This window comes from Pleurodeles waltl, chromosome 6 (assembly GCF_031143425.1).
Source record: "Pleurodeles waltl isolate 20211129_DDA chromosome 6, aPleWal1.hap1.20221129, whole genome shotgun sequence".
Taxonomy (NCBI): Eukaryota; Metazoa; Chordata; class Amphibia; order Caudata; family Salamandridae; genus Pleurodeles; species Pleurodeles waltl.
This window is the reverse complement of record NC_090445.1, coordinates 210,653,436-210,667,879: the sequence shown is the minus strand read 5'-3', so window position 1 is coordinate 210,667,879 and position 14,444 is coordinate 210,653,436. Positions and strand designations below refer to the sequence as shown.

At 44.2% G+C, this 14,444-nt stretch overlaps 1 protein-coding gene across 9 annotated transcripts in view; it reads left to right on the top strand.

The window, feature by feature from the left end:
- HDAC5 (histone deacetylase 5) overlaps positions 1–14,444 on the top strand; it is a 962,367-nt gene that overhangs the window by 636,370 nt on the left and 311,553 nt on the right. For all 9 annotated transcript variants that reach the window (XM_069237853.1, XM_069237857.1, XM_069237855.1 and 6 more), the window contains one exon: positions 2,875–3,092. In XM_069237853.1, coding sequence (XP_069093954.1) covers positions 2,875–3,092 — 218 coding nt within the window. The remainder of the gene's footprint in view (positions 1–2,874; positions 3,093–14,444) is intronic.

The following is a 14,444-nucleotide window of genomic DNA, read 5'->3' as shown; positions in this document are numbered from 1 at the left end:
CTTACACGCATCTGCTACAGACATCGTAAGCTATTTGCTACATTTGCAAAAGTCAAAACTAGCTTTTTCATCCATTAAGATACATCTTACCGCAATTTCAGCTTACCTGCAAATTACCCACTCAACTTCACTGTTTAGGATCCCAGTCATAAAAGCCTTTATGGAAGGACTAAAAAGAATTATACCACCAAGGACTCCACCAGTTCCTTCATGGAACCTCAACATTGTCTTAACACAACTCATGGGGCCACCATTTGAACCCATGCACTCATGTGAAATGCAATATTTAACATGGAAAGTTGCATTTCTAATTGCCATCACATCTTTAAGAAGAGTCCGTGAAATCCAAGCATTTACCATTCAAGAACCATTTATTCAAATACACAAACATAAAGTAGTTCTACGGAAAAATCCAAAACTTTTACCAAAAGTCATATCACCGTTCCACTTGAATCAAACAGTAGAACTACCAGTGTTCTTCCCACAGCCAGATTCTGTGGCTGAGAGAGCACTACATACATTAGACATCAAAAGAGCGTTAATGTACTACATTTTCAGAACAAAACAAATTCGGAAAACAAAACAATTATTTGTTGCTTTCTAAAAACCTCATACAGGTAATCCAATTTCAAAACAAGGCATTGCTAGATGGATAGTTAAATGCATTCAAACCTGTTATCTCAAAGCAAAAAGAGAACTGCCTATTACACCGAGGGCACACTCAACTAGAAAGAAAGGTGCTGCCATGGCCTTTCTAGGAAACATTCCAATGACTGAAATATGTAAGGCAGCCACATGGTCTACGCCTCATACGTTTACCAAGCACTACTGCGTGGATGTGTTAATAGCACAACAAGCCACAGTAGGACAAGCAGTACTACGAACTTTGTTTCAAACAACTTCAACTCCTACAGGCTGAACCACCGCTTTTGGGGAGATAACTGCTTACTAGTCTATGCAAAGCATGTGTATCTGCAGCTACACATGCCATCGAACGGAAAATGTCACTTACCCAGTGTACATCTGTTCGTGGCATGAGTCGCTGCAGATTCACATGCGCCCACCCGCCTCCCCGGGAGCCTGTAGCTGTTTCGAAATTGATCTTAAACATTTGTAAATTTGTAAATATATCACTTTAAACTACATTATGTACATACATGTTTCTCTATTGCATGGGCACTATTACTATAATACACAACTCCTACCTCACCCTCTGCGGGGAAAACAATCTAAGATGGAGTCGACGCCCATGTGCAATGGAGCCGAAAGGGGAGGAGTCCTTCGATCTCGTGACTCGAAATACTTCTTTGAAGAAAAACAACTTGTAACACTCCGAGCCCAACACTAGATGGCGGGATGTGCAAAGCATGTGAATCTGCAGCTACTCATGCCACGAACAGATGTACACTGGGTAAGTGACATTTTCCATATATCCCGAGTGGGCTCTGCAGTGGGTTGGTGCATCATAGTGTGCTGCATTGTGCAGTGGTGCTATGAGTTCAATGTCACTTTTTGTAAGCTGACATTATAACCATATTACCCTGTCCTGGTATTTTTCTGTTTACAGGAACAATGATTAATACAAAAAAATATTTGGGCGAGTAGCCCCTATGTGATTTGTAGTATGTCTGGACTGAATAGGGAAGGACCTAGATGAGGGCAAATAGACCTATATCACAGGGCACTCAGTTTTGTCCTGCTGAAAGCCTGTGACCCTTTGAGGCCACATAAGAGACTGAAACATGACAACACCAATGAGGGTCTGAGGACATTATATTGTATCAACACCCACACATTGTTTTTATTTATACCATGGACACCCACTATTAAAGGGATACTTGTGTATACTCTAAGTATTTTTTTACTTAGATTAAGTCAAAGGAAGGAGAATATCTTCCTGGAATATGGTTGAGCCCATCCTGATCTTTAGGAATTGGGATGAGGTGTGATGATGAAGCATGCCACTAATAGATGTGCGAAGGTCTCCAAAAACAACAAGGATAGTTGTCTAGGAGTTATTTAAGACTGGTTGTCATAAGGTGTTGTAATTGATGTTGGCTAGGAAGACCGTATCCTGTATTCTTAAAAATTCTCTCTCCCCTTTCCAATTACTGATGCCCTCCAAGGGATTGGTCCTTGGGTGTTTGAAGGTGCTAGTTTGCATTAGACAAGTTTGTACGGTGAATAAGTTTGCATCACATATAAAGGAGCAGTGGATATGTCTTGGTCATTCATGTTCCTGGAATTGATGTCAGGTATGTTTGACAAGTTGGCATTGGCTATGGATGAATGCTATTAGCGATAATCCAATAGACTGGGATATAGAATAAAGAATGGTTCAGTAATTGGTATGGAGAATGCAGAATACTGTGCTACTCGATATGTTGTTCATTGCCATTCTGTTTCTTGTTGGTTTACATTGTGCATGCTGTGTTGGTTGGGCTGAAGCATTAGTTCATATCAAGCCAGGATTAGTTCACCTCAAACAAGGTGGTTTGGTTGGTTGGTCATCTTTCATTAGCCCTTTGAGGTTGGTAATTAAGTTGTGCGCTACTTTATATCAGCCCTGCTGTATTTATCGGTTGTCTGGCATTAACCCAGTTGATGGATAATGGAGCAAATTTATTTGATTGCTTGTAGAGGATCATAGAGCAGTAGCAAGAGAACAAGGGGTCTTTGTTAGTGCCTTAGGCTTCCCAGGTGTATTGGGAACAAATAGTCAACAAGAATGGCCAGCATGAACCTTACACCTTAAGTAAGAGCTGCATGGTCATGTAAAGCATAAACCATATAACTGCTTACCTTTGGGCGTGTGTGCTACACAATATTATTTAAGAAACTGTTGAATGTAATTGTTATCTTTGTTCTTTCTAGTTCCCCTTCATGGTCAGTCACCATTGGTAACTGGAGAAAGGCTCTCAACCAACATGCGGACAGTGAACAAGCTGCCACGTCATCGGCCACTCAGCCGCACACAGTCCTCCCCACTTCCCCAAAGTCCACAGGCTCTTCAGCAGCTAGTTATGCAACAGCAGCACCAGCAATTCCTGGAGAAGCAGAAGCAGTACCAACAGCAAATACAGCTAGGCAAGGTAAGTGATTGAAATTGGTGAAGAGGCACAAGAGTGATGCAGGCAAACCACAAAATGAGGCACTAATTTACTCGACAAGGTCTAAGGGTTCTTAAGGTTACAGCTAGGATATTTCAGGTGGAAATAGAGGAGGGAGTAGTGGCAAAAGAAAGTCCTGGTGCAAGTGATAAAGAGAATGTTAAGGCGCAAGAAAATACATGGGACTAATTTCTGACTGAGAATATAAAGAGAACAGAAAATGACGTCATAAACCAGACAGGAATGAGACCTTTAGGGATGCAAGAGTGTGATGGAAAGAATACCAAGGATCAGAAAAGCAGAGACTGATGTTTTTTGGGGACTGAGCAGATGAATATTAAGAATCTCTTCAGTGTAGATCCATACTTCCAGGTCCAGAGCAGGGAAATGATTACTAGGTGCAGGACCATAACTGTATGTGCAGGAGATACAGAGACTCAGTGAGGTGCTTAAGTGAGAGCACTAGTGTGTGCAAAGTGGTAGGAAAAACAGACATAATTTAAGAGATAAGGGGAAGTAATCCTCATGGCATCCAGTGGTTTGCCACAGAATTATTGTGCCTAAATATTTTTTTCCTTTGGACATCAACCATAGGCGGAGTCTATGTCATCAAGCATAAATCCACAATGCTCCTATTTGATGCCTCTATCTTTAGGTTGCATTTTAATGGCATTATGCAGTGTGCAACGTAGTTAACACTCCATTAAGTGGCCAGGAGCTACTTAGTAGTAATGTTGGTGACTCCATGGACAAAATGAAAACGGGTTACAGAAACTGCTAGTGCAATTGGGAAAAGAAAGCTTTCACAGAGGTACACACACTGCAGGAATGGGAAATGGGAGTGCAAAACATTTCGATTTTACAAACCCTTAATTAATTGGCCCAAGGCCAGAGTGCTTCACCTATTAAATCACAACAGCGCCAAAACTCACAATCACATTAATCTTTTTCATATAAGACTTTCGTAAAGGTCTCAAACTTCCAGGGGAGAAGCGCAAACAAATTGACTGTATCATCCAGTCCTCATGCAATCTAACATCTGTCTGGGCAAGTCAAGGCATCATCCCAAAGTAGAGTGAAATTACATCAGACAAGTTGGCATTAAACATTGCAAAACATGGATGCATAGATGGAGCATAGTAATGTATGGCACACCTGCACAGTACATGTCCAAAAGACAGCTACAACGGCAAACAAAGAGAACTACAAAGCCTGTGTTTTTTTCCACAAAAAGACACAAAAGACGAAGTGTACTTGATTTTCTTCCTGATACCAAAGCAGGACCTAACTCTGAGGCCAAAACTGGACTTAAGATTCTTCAACACATTTGTCACGACACAAAAGTTCAAGTTAATTACTTTGTATGTTTGTTGTTTTTCAGCTGTAAGAAGATGATTACCTAGCAGCAATTGACTTGACAGATGCCTGCTTGCACATACCTTTGAATCAACATCAGCACTGGTATCTATTGTTGTGAAGGGACGGGGTACACATTATCAATTCATAATGTTGCAGAATGGGATTAAGTCAGTGCCACTAGTGTTCATGAAATACTCAGTGGTAGTGGCTGCACACGAGAAGGCAGTCAATTCATTTATAGCCCTCTCTACATGATTGACTAGTTACTCTCACAAACAATGTCAGAGTATCAATTACTGTACCAATTGGAGCTCAAAATAAATATTAAACAATCAACCTCATTGCAGGCTCAACAGAAAAGATTTCTTTAAACGCAATTTGATTCAAATCCAACAATAGCAGTACCCAAAGATCCAAAAGTTATTTAGTATTCTGTAGCTTTATCTTATAATGCAATTTCTACCTACCTGTCTTGTTATGTGATTATGACTCATCACTGTTCTTTGTAATGTTGAACTGTGAACATTTGATAATTGAATCAGTTAGTTTTGAGGAGGTGTAGGGCACCTGTGTGCATCATCCAACCTACATACAGATGTTTTTTTCACAATCAATACTAATTTCCTGACTGACTTAATCAATGGTTTGTGGAGGTTATAACTCCCATTTGATGGCTGCAATAAGAGGTCCTTTTACCACCCACAGACTAATAGTATCATCAAATGCATGAACCATGTCTTGGTTGAATGCATTCACATTCAGTGGTCTCTCCAACAAGTGTGTTGAGTTTTGCCTTTTTAATTAAGATGGTGCAAACCGAGTACAAAGGTTTGTCCTGACTGGAGCAAGGAGTGTCTTTAGATAAGCTTGACACCTCTGTGAGAGAAAATGCTACCAAAGCACTGGTCAAACAAAAGACATCTTTTGAAAAAAGGAAGTGTGTTTGTGGCATTGTTCTAGATGTGGGGGATGTTTTTAGTATTGTGAAAGCTAGTCATGTAAGAAAAGGAGAGGAGAAGTTTGGTGAGACTGTAATAGTTGACAGAGTTTGTGGACATGCTATTAAAGTAAATGGACGAAACTTTTGGAATGCTGAGAGTCATCAAGGAAGAGCATGAGGGTAGCTTTCTATTTTCTGTTAGCAACAAAGTAAAAATTGATAACATTCAACACCCACACTAGTCAGGCAAGTAACCCAGACATTATTTGCAAGGGCTGTCTCCAAAAATATTTAGTACTGAAAGTTAAATAATAATTGTTAGTATTTATTTTACTTTATTTTCCTTTCTTTCATTCACATTTTTCCCTTTATTATTTCATTTTTTCCGTTCTTTCAAGGAAATACTTTTGTTCGGTGATTTTGAAATTGTTTCTTTATCTTATATGATTTTCCATGTTTTTGTTATTATTGCAAGTTTCAGGAATTGTACAGTTAATATAATATTGTTCAACATATTACTTATTTTGTGTTATTAAGAGTAGAAGTGATGTCGTATTTTAATGGTTTATTTTATATATCTTATAATGTATTATCTAACTATCTCTCTTGTTATGTGATTAGGACTCCACTGTTTTTAAAATGTTGATTGTGTACATTTGCAGTTGGAATTATTTGGTAAGGAGGAGATGTTGGACACACTTCATGGCAGCTCGATACAGACGTATTCTTCATAATGAATACTAATTTCTTAAACATCTTTATTGAGGAATGGTGGAGGTTTTTGCAAATTCTGCCAGTACAGGAACAAATTTGTCTCTGCTATTTACCAGAGTATCTGACAGTGATGAAATGGTTGGAGATCATATCTTCAGGTATTCCTGTTATACTATATGCAAGGCCCCATACTTGACCACCACTGAAGTGTATAATGAGACAGTGGTAATGGAGCAAGGGTAAGTGGGAAGATCTAGCATTTGTTAAAAGCACAACAGAGTGGAAACGAAAATGATGGACAAGAATTAACATGGCAAAAACAAACTGGTTGACACCTCTCCCTCTGGTGACTGTAATGACAGACTCATAACACGCTTGAAATTGAGTTCACCTTAAAGACCTACAAATAAAGGGTCACAGGACAACAGAAACTGCTAGACAACACACACACTTTAGAACTGAAGACAATGCTTCTAGCACTGAAGGCTTTCCATACACAAATAAGTGGGAAAATAGTGCAAATGCAAACAAACAAAACAATAGCTAACTAAACAAGGTGCAACCAGGTTATACACACTATTTATACTAGCACAACACCCATGGAAATAGGCTGTTGTTAACAGCATTAAAAATCATGGAAGTTTGTTTAGGCCCTGATTAGAAGTTGGATTGCACGGTATTCCTTAGAGGGATTCTGCTCCGTCCAGTTATAAGATTTTCCAGCTTGTAAATTGAATCTGGTGTTCCAGCACCCGGAATCCAAGTGCAGGAGCATTGGGCCACTTCGAATTGAGGTTAGCCTTTCTGTGTTTGCCTGGCCAACCTTAGTTTAAAACTTTAGGTGTAATGCGTTTCCTGAAAACATTTGGTATGGTTCCTCCTGAGGGAGGAACCGCCTTACCAAACATCCAGAAGTACTACGAAGCAGCACAGGTGGGAGTGGTTAACGATTGGGCACATAAGACCAGGCAGGCCCAGCTTACAGGCTGGATGGAGAGGGGATGGGCCCCAGGAACTACTTACATCCACTCTGCAGAGGGACAATGGGCACATCAGTGGGTCCGGCATCAAGAACTGTGGTCGACACATGGCAAAAACTAAATAAAGAAATGCGCTGGGAGAACAGGCTAACACCTAGGGCCCGCTGTGGGAGAGAAACAAGCTACAACTAGACAGCATGCAAATACATTTTCGGGGATGGGACCCAGCAGGGCTGTCCACATTGGCAGACGTGTGAGATGCAAGCGGATTTGTACCATTTGAACATTAACAGCGAGAATATCAAATGCATAACACACAGTGGCTGAGGTACAGACAACTAAAACACGCCCTGCAGAAACGCATACCACATAACAAAGAAACTCAGAAAGACTCCCCTCTTTAGAGTAGGCTGCTGGATGGTAAATTAAAGAAAATCTAGTCTCACTTACATATGGCTCCCTTATGAAAAATATCCAGAACCCACTAGCACATCTACAGGAAAGGTGGGGACAGGATGTGGGGACCATGGATGAAGAGTAGTGGACGACAGCTCTGGGGTTCCCAGGGGTGGTCGCAATAAAAACAAGCTGCTTCTTGATACACCTCAAAATACTTCATAGGGCATACTATACACGGGTACTAATGTATAAAATAGGTAGAGCACACAGTCCACACTGCCTTAAGGGGTGTGCGGTGTATGGTACTCTATTGCACACACTGTGGGACTGTCCTAAATTGAATCTATTTTATGGGGAAGATTCACAAATCCCTGGAGGAGGCTCTAGGAGGCCCCTTGGACCTATCACCCATGAATTTCACGAAGAGCCAACAGACACTGATCAACATAGGATGTATGATATCTAAACGGGACATATTGCAAAATTGCGGAAATAAACACGTCCTCAAATTTGACACATGGGAAACCGGTATGGAATGCTGTAAAATGTTGGAGATAGAAATATATAAAGGGAGGGGCAAGATGATGAAATTTGAGAAGATATGGGGCACGTGGGAAATGAGGCCCTGTTAAGATGAACAGTTTTGGATGGGATTGACTAATGATTGACCTACCTGGGAATGGGAAGTACCAGACGATGCAGGACAACGTGTGCTGCCCTCGAGGGAGAGAGGGTGGAGAAATGGGTGAGAGTGAATTGAAGTTCCTGTTCTCTATTTTGTCCCAAGAATTTGCTGTGCTGATTTATTAATTATTGCAAGTTTTGCTGTTAATATGTGTTTGCTCTGGTGTCCGATGCTTAGTTGTTTGTTTGCATTTCTTTGAAGAAGTGATAACCAATAAAAAGAATTTTCAAATGTTTTTTAAAAAGACTGTTTTCTTCATTTGCCTTTAACTTTGTGCACTGTGTCAGTGAGATGCAGGTGTTGTCAGTGCAACATATGTATACCATCCTTTTTTCTGACAAATTGGTGCTTTATTTGCTAAATGTGGTGTCCCCATTTCCCCTGACATAGTCTATCAGTTTTCCCACTGTGGTCCCTGTCACATCCTCCCAAAAGAGCCCTTCATGGAATGGACTAAGGATTTTTTGGTGGATGATCAGCTTTTTGTTGGCTTTTTCAGTGCTAGAAAAGGAAGGGCCGTTCAGCAGTGATCTGTGTAATGTTGCAAATATCTGTCAAGAATGTAGTCCACAAACTGCCTTAAAAAACAGAGACCTATCCATATGCATGGTCAAAATCAAGGCCTGTATGTCCTTGTACTGGCTTTCAAATAAACACAAACTCCCAGAGAGATGACCCTACAATAAACTTCATTCATTTTGTAAACTGCACATGCAGATGACCCAGGGGTCTCCTGCAGGTGTTATAGCTTTCTTACTACTCCTGCTGGTGGGTCTTTGGTGACAGAAATCTGTGCTGCTGTATGAAGAAGCAGCTAACAGAAAATCCTTTGAGGCACAAGGTACTGTGACTCTTCCTTTTGCTGGTAATGCACATGGTCATCAACTCCACTATTAGATTATTTTCTTTCCACCATTTGGTTCAGACATGTGCTCCAGTTCAACACCGTCAAGGTGCTCTGTTGTTTTACACAGGTTTCTTCCCTCAATCGGTATTGTTTCAGTCACATTTCTCTTTTCCATTTGTTTTGGGTTGACAATTTCTGCTTCACCCAGGTGACTCTCAGTCAACCTTGAGATCACATGGGCCTTCATATTTTTGGGGCCTCCTCCCCACCATGTCCTCACAGTGATGGAATAGATGCCTTTTTGCTACTGTCCTCGCTGCCACATGAAATATCCTTGCACCTATCTCAGTCGGGTATCCTTTTGGTCTAAGAAAACCCTGCATGACCATCGGGCCCGACATCTCAAGATGTCATATGGGAGTAGAGGCAACTCCTCGAACCTTTTTGTCTTCAAAGACATCGAGGGGGAACACCATCCAAAACTGTCGGTTGCAGACGAGGAGGCTTTCTCCATCTGTGACAGCTCCAGCTCTGATTTGGAGATTGAGGATCTTCCACCAGTGCCGCCAGCCGTGAGTATACACAGATCCCAACCTGAGCAGCCCCTTCCGCAGTCTAATCTAGCCACTCTGGAGCACCAGAGACAGACTGCTGGGCCGGCAGTGTCTTCGGCCCATGTTCGGCACGACCATCTTCAGACGCAGAGCCCAGCCCCAGTTTGGCACCGAAGAAACCATTGTGGCCGACTGCTTCGGTACCGCCTACCTTGGAGCCGAGCCGACCTTCGTACCAGATAGCTTTGGCATTGAAATCAATGTCGTAGCCGAGACCCTCAGTGCTGAGCAGCAAGACCAGACATGGTTCGGGGACCATGCAGCCCATTCGCCATAAACTTCAGGAGGACATTGATACCCAGCAGAAACACCTAATGATACATCCCCACACAGGCCGAATTTTCACCCACACTCCGGGATCTGCTGCCCAGCCGCCCAAACAGCAGTTGCATTTTGAGGAGGCCTTCGATATGCCATCTCCACCCATGCAGCACAAGAAAGTGGACAAGGCTACAAGCCCTTTGCCTGTCATTCTTCTACCACAATCTCATCATACTCAATAGCATTCACCCTCTCCACACACTTCTCCAAGCGATCCTGTTGCTTTTACACCTCAGGGGTCACCTCATTCAGATTTGGGGCTGCAGGGAGGAGGGGATACCTTTGACACTCCTCCGCAGGTCAATCCCTCATGGGAAACCTATGATGTTGATATACCAAGGGACACAGATCCCGAACTGTACCCTGCCTGTCCCTCCCCTCCGACAACTCCATGCCTTACCATGAACTTATTGGTAGGGCTGCCTCATTCCTTCAGGTGAATCTCCACTGAGCCTTTAGAAGGGGAATTCCATTTCAAGACCTTTTCCTCCACCCACTGCTCCGCTCAGTACCTCTCCATGCTTGAAGGCATGCTCCTTCATTCTCCAAACATCTTTTATGACCCCATTCATGCCAGTCATTACACCTAGAGAGGACAACACAAAAATACAATGCTTCCCCTCCTGACCCTCTGTACATTTGTGGCCAGCTTCCACCTGACTATCTAGTAGTCACTACCAATTATAAGAGGGCTACCTGTCAGATGACTGATGCCCCTCCACCAGATAGAGTAATTGAATAGATGCTGCAGGGAAGAGGGTAGTTGCACATTTGGCCAAGCATTGGTGGATTGCCACTTCCATTGGGGTACTCTCTAGGTATGACTGTGCCAATTCGGACGAAATAGAGGAGCTCCTCCAACATCTCCCAGAGAAGCACAAGAAAAGAGTGTAGGAAGCTGGCCTGGTGTGTGGTGGGTACCTAAGTGCTTACACCTTATACCAGGTCCAGGTATCCCCTATTAGTGTAGTATAGGCAGTGTCTAGAAGCCAGGCTCTCAAGAGGTAGCTGTGGATGAGCAGCTACGGCTTATCTAGGAGACATGCAAAGCTCATGCAATACCACTGTAGTCACACAGCACTTACACACATGAAAGAACCACACAGTGTTACAAAATAAAAGGTACTTTATTTTAGTGACACAAATACTGAAATACTATATAGGCAATGGACTAGCAGGCGAGTAAACACTATTATGTATACCTTAGTAATCAGGAATGGGGATAGAAAGCAATAGAAAACAGTGAAATAACAGTAGACAATAGAGACCTTGGGGAGACCAAACCATATACAAAAAAAATGGAATGCGGAAGTCAGACCCCCTCCCAGGTAAATGGAATCTGTAGAGGGGAGCCGGAGGAACTAGGAACCCCAAAAGGTTAGTACCAGAGTGCCCCCCAGCGACCAGGAGAGAGGAGGTAAGTACCTGGTTTTTCCCAAACCCATGGAGAAACTTTTTAAAAGGACTATGCTGCAAGAACCAAGCAAGACAGAAAATAACAGAAGATGGATCCAGACAGAAGAGGACCTACAAATGAAGGGGACCAAGTCCAGTTCCAGTTGGAGTGCCCGGTTGAAGCAGGAGCCACTACCCACCCTTCTGGAGATGCAGGACCAGGTCGACGGTGAAGACCAGGAGTCAGCTATGCAGCACAGGAGCAGCAGAAGAGTTCCAGAAGTGATGCAGTCGATGTCCCACTTCGGAAGAAGAGCTGCAGTCTGCCTGTGGTGTGGAAAAACACCAACAAGCCTTGGCAAAGGCAAGTGTTGCAGAAGAAGAGTTGCAGAGCTGCTGGGGACCAGGAAGGTCCGAGGGGACTCAACCCAAGCAAGGGAGTCCCAGGCGACCCTCAGCAATAAGGAGATCCAGAAGTCGAGGATGCATCCCCCACATGCAACTCACAGGAAACAGGCACAGGAGTCACAATAAGGCCCACTCAGCACACCTGGAAAGGAGTCCCATGTCGCTGGAGCAGCAGGCAGGAGACTTGCAGAGAAGAGTGCTGGAAGCTGGGGCTACATGAAGATCACTTGGAAGAAGAGCCAACAAGCCTTGGTAGCTGCGAGAGTCGCGGTGCACAGAGGTACTGTCCTGCAAGGAGAGGCAAAGACTCACCACCTCCAAAGTTGGACAGCTGGATGAAGGGACCGAGGTAACCACTCAAGACCACCACCTGTGTTGCACGATCCACTCAGAGTTGCAGGAGAGAGGATCCACATTGCTGGTCGTCGTTTCAGTTGGTGCCTGTGGATTCAGGGGAGTGAATCCTTCACTCCAAGGGAGATTCCTTCTTGCTTCTTGGTGCAGACTGAAGACTAAAGACTTGCTGCCCTCAGAGGATGCAGAGCTGGGGAAATGTTGCAGTTGCTGGAGGGAGCCGAAGAAAGAATGTTGCAGGGTGAAGTTGTCACTGGAGCTGCAGATTGTAGGTTCCTGTGAAGTCCACTTGTGTTTCCAGTAGCCAAAAGTCAAAGTAAACGTTGCAGAGGAATCCTGCTGCAATCTTGCATGTCGAATCTAAGGACCCTCCCAAAAGTTAGACCCTATCTAGCCCAAAAGGGGAGATTGGTCACCTATCAGGAGGGGGCTGTGACATCACCTGCCTGACCTGGCCACTCAGATGCTCCCAGGGGCTTCTGCCCACCTTGGATTCAAGATGGCAGAATCAGTGGCCACCTGGAGGAGCTCTTGGCACCACCCGTGGGGTGGTGATGGACAAGGGAGTGGTACCTCCCCTTTCCATTGTCCAGTTTCGTGCCAGAGCGGGTCCCTGGACTGGTGCAAACTGGTTTATGCAAAGAGGGCACCAAAGGTGCCCTTCAAAGCATACCAGTAGTTTGGGGAGGCTACCCCTTCCTAGCCTTGTAACACGTATTTCCAAAGGAAGAGGGTGTTGCCTCCCTCTCCTAAAGGAAATCCTTTGTTCTGCCTTCCTGTGCTTGAGCTGTTCAAGCAGCAGGAGGGCAGAAATCTGTCTGTAGGATCGCAGCAGCGCGGGCTGCCCGGGAAAACCCTGCAAACTGGAAGGAGAAAAGCTGGGAGTCCTTTAAGGAGTCCAGAGAGTGCATGGAATCAAACAACCAATACTGGCAACAGTATTGGGGTATGGTTCCGACATGTTTGACACCAAACATGCCAAGGTTCGGAGTTACCATTATGTAGCTGGACATACGTAGTGACCTATGCCCAGAACACGGGTAAATAGCTTCCCTGGTAAAATAGCTTCCCTGCACTCACAAAGTCCAAGAAAATGGAGCTGGGGATCGTGGGGGGCATCTCTGCTCATGCAGGGGTGCCCTCACACACATGTACTTGCACCCTACCCTCTGGGCTAGGAGGGCCTGCCATAGGGGTGACTTATAGTGACCTGTTGCAGTGACCTGTAGTGAAAGGGTGCATTCACATTTTCACGTAGGCTACAATGGCACTTTTTGAGTGGACTCCCATGGGTGGCAGAGTACATGCTGCAGCCCGTGGGGAACCCCTGGTGCCCCAATGCCCTGGGTACCTAGGTACCATATACTATGGACTTACATGGGGGCACCAGTATGCCAATTGTGTGGTGCAGAAAGACCGGGACAACCAAATTTAGAGGGAGAGAGCACAGTCACTGTCAAAAGCACACTGACAGCAGGCAAAAAGTGGGGGTAACCATGCCAAAAAGAAGGTACTTTCCTACGCAAGTCTCCAATTGTTGGGAGGTTCCTGAAGGGACTCACCCATTTGTTCCCACCTACCCTCTTCATAATGCCCCAGTGGGATTTGACCCTGGTCCTTACCTATCTAATGTGTGCCTCTTTTGAGCCACTAAATAATTGTCCTTTGCGGCTCCTCACTAAAAACTGCTTTCCTCATTGCCATTACCTCTGCTTGCTGAGTGAGTGAGCTTCAAGCTCTTTCTTCGAAGCCATCATTTTTTTCTGCCCATCTTGACAAAGTGGTGTTTTGTACCAGGGCCTCCTTCCTTCCTAAGGTGGTTACACCTTTTCATGTATTCCAACCCATCACTTTGCCTACTTTTTATGATCCTCCACATCCTTCTCATGAAGAGGAGAGACTCCACCGTCTGGATCCAAAAAAAGCGTTGCTGTTCTACCTCAATCGTACCAAAGATTTCCAGGTGGATGATAAACTCTTTGTAGGATAAGTAGGTGTGAAGAAAGGACGGGCAGTGCAGAAGTAGACCATCTCTTGATGGGTGATGCTCTGCATCAAGATGTGCGACGCGTTGACAAAGAAGCAACCCCCTGAGGGCTTGTGTGCTCACTGCACCAGAGCAACTACTGCCACAACAGCATTAGCACACGGAGTTCCTGTCCTGTACATCTGCCAGGCAGCAACATGGGCATCTCTGCACACGTTCACAAAACATTACTGCCTGGACAGTCAGGTTCGAAGAGACAGCTACTTTAGCCGTTCAGTACTGCTGGAGTTTCTAGTATGATATTGGTTCGCAGCCCACCGCTGTGGATGGT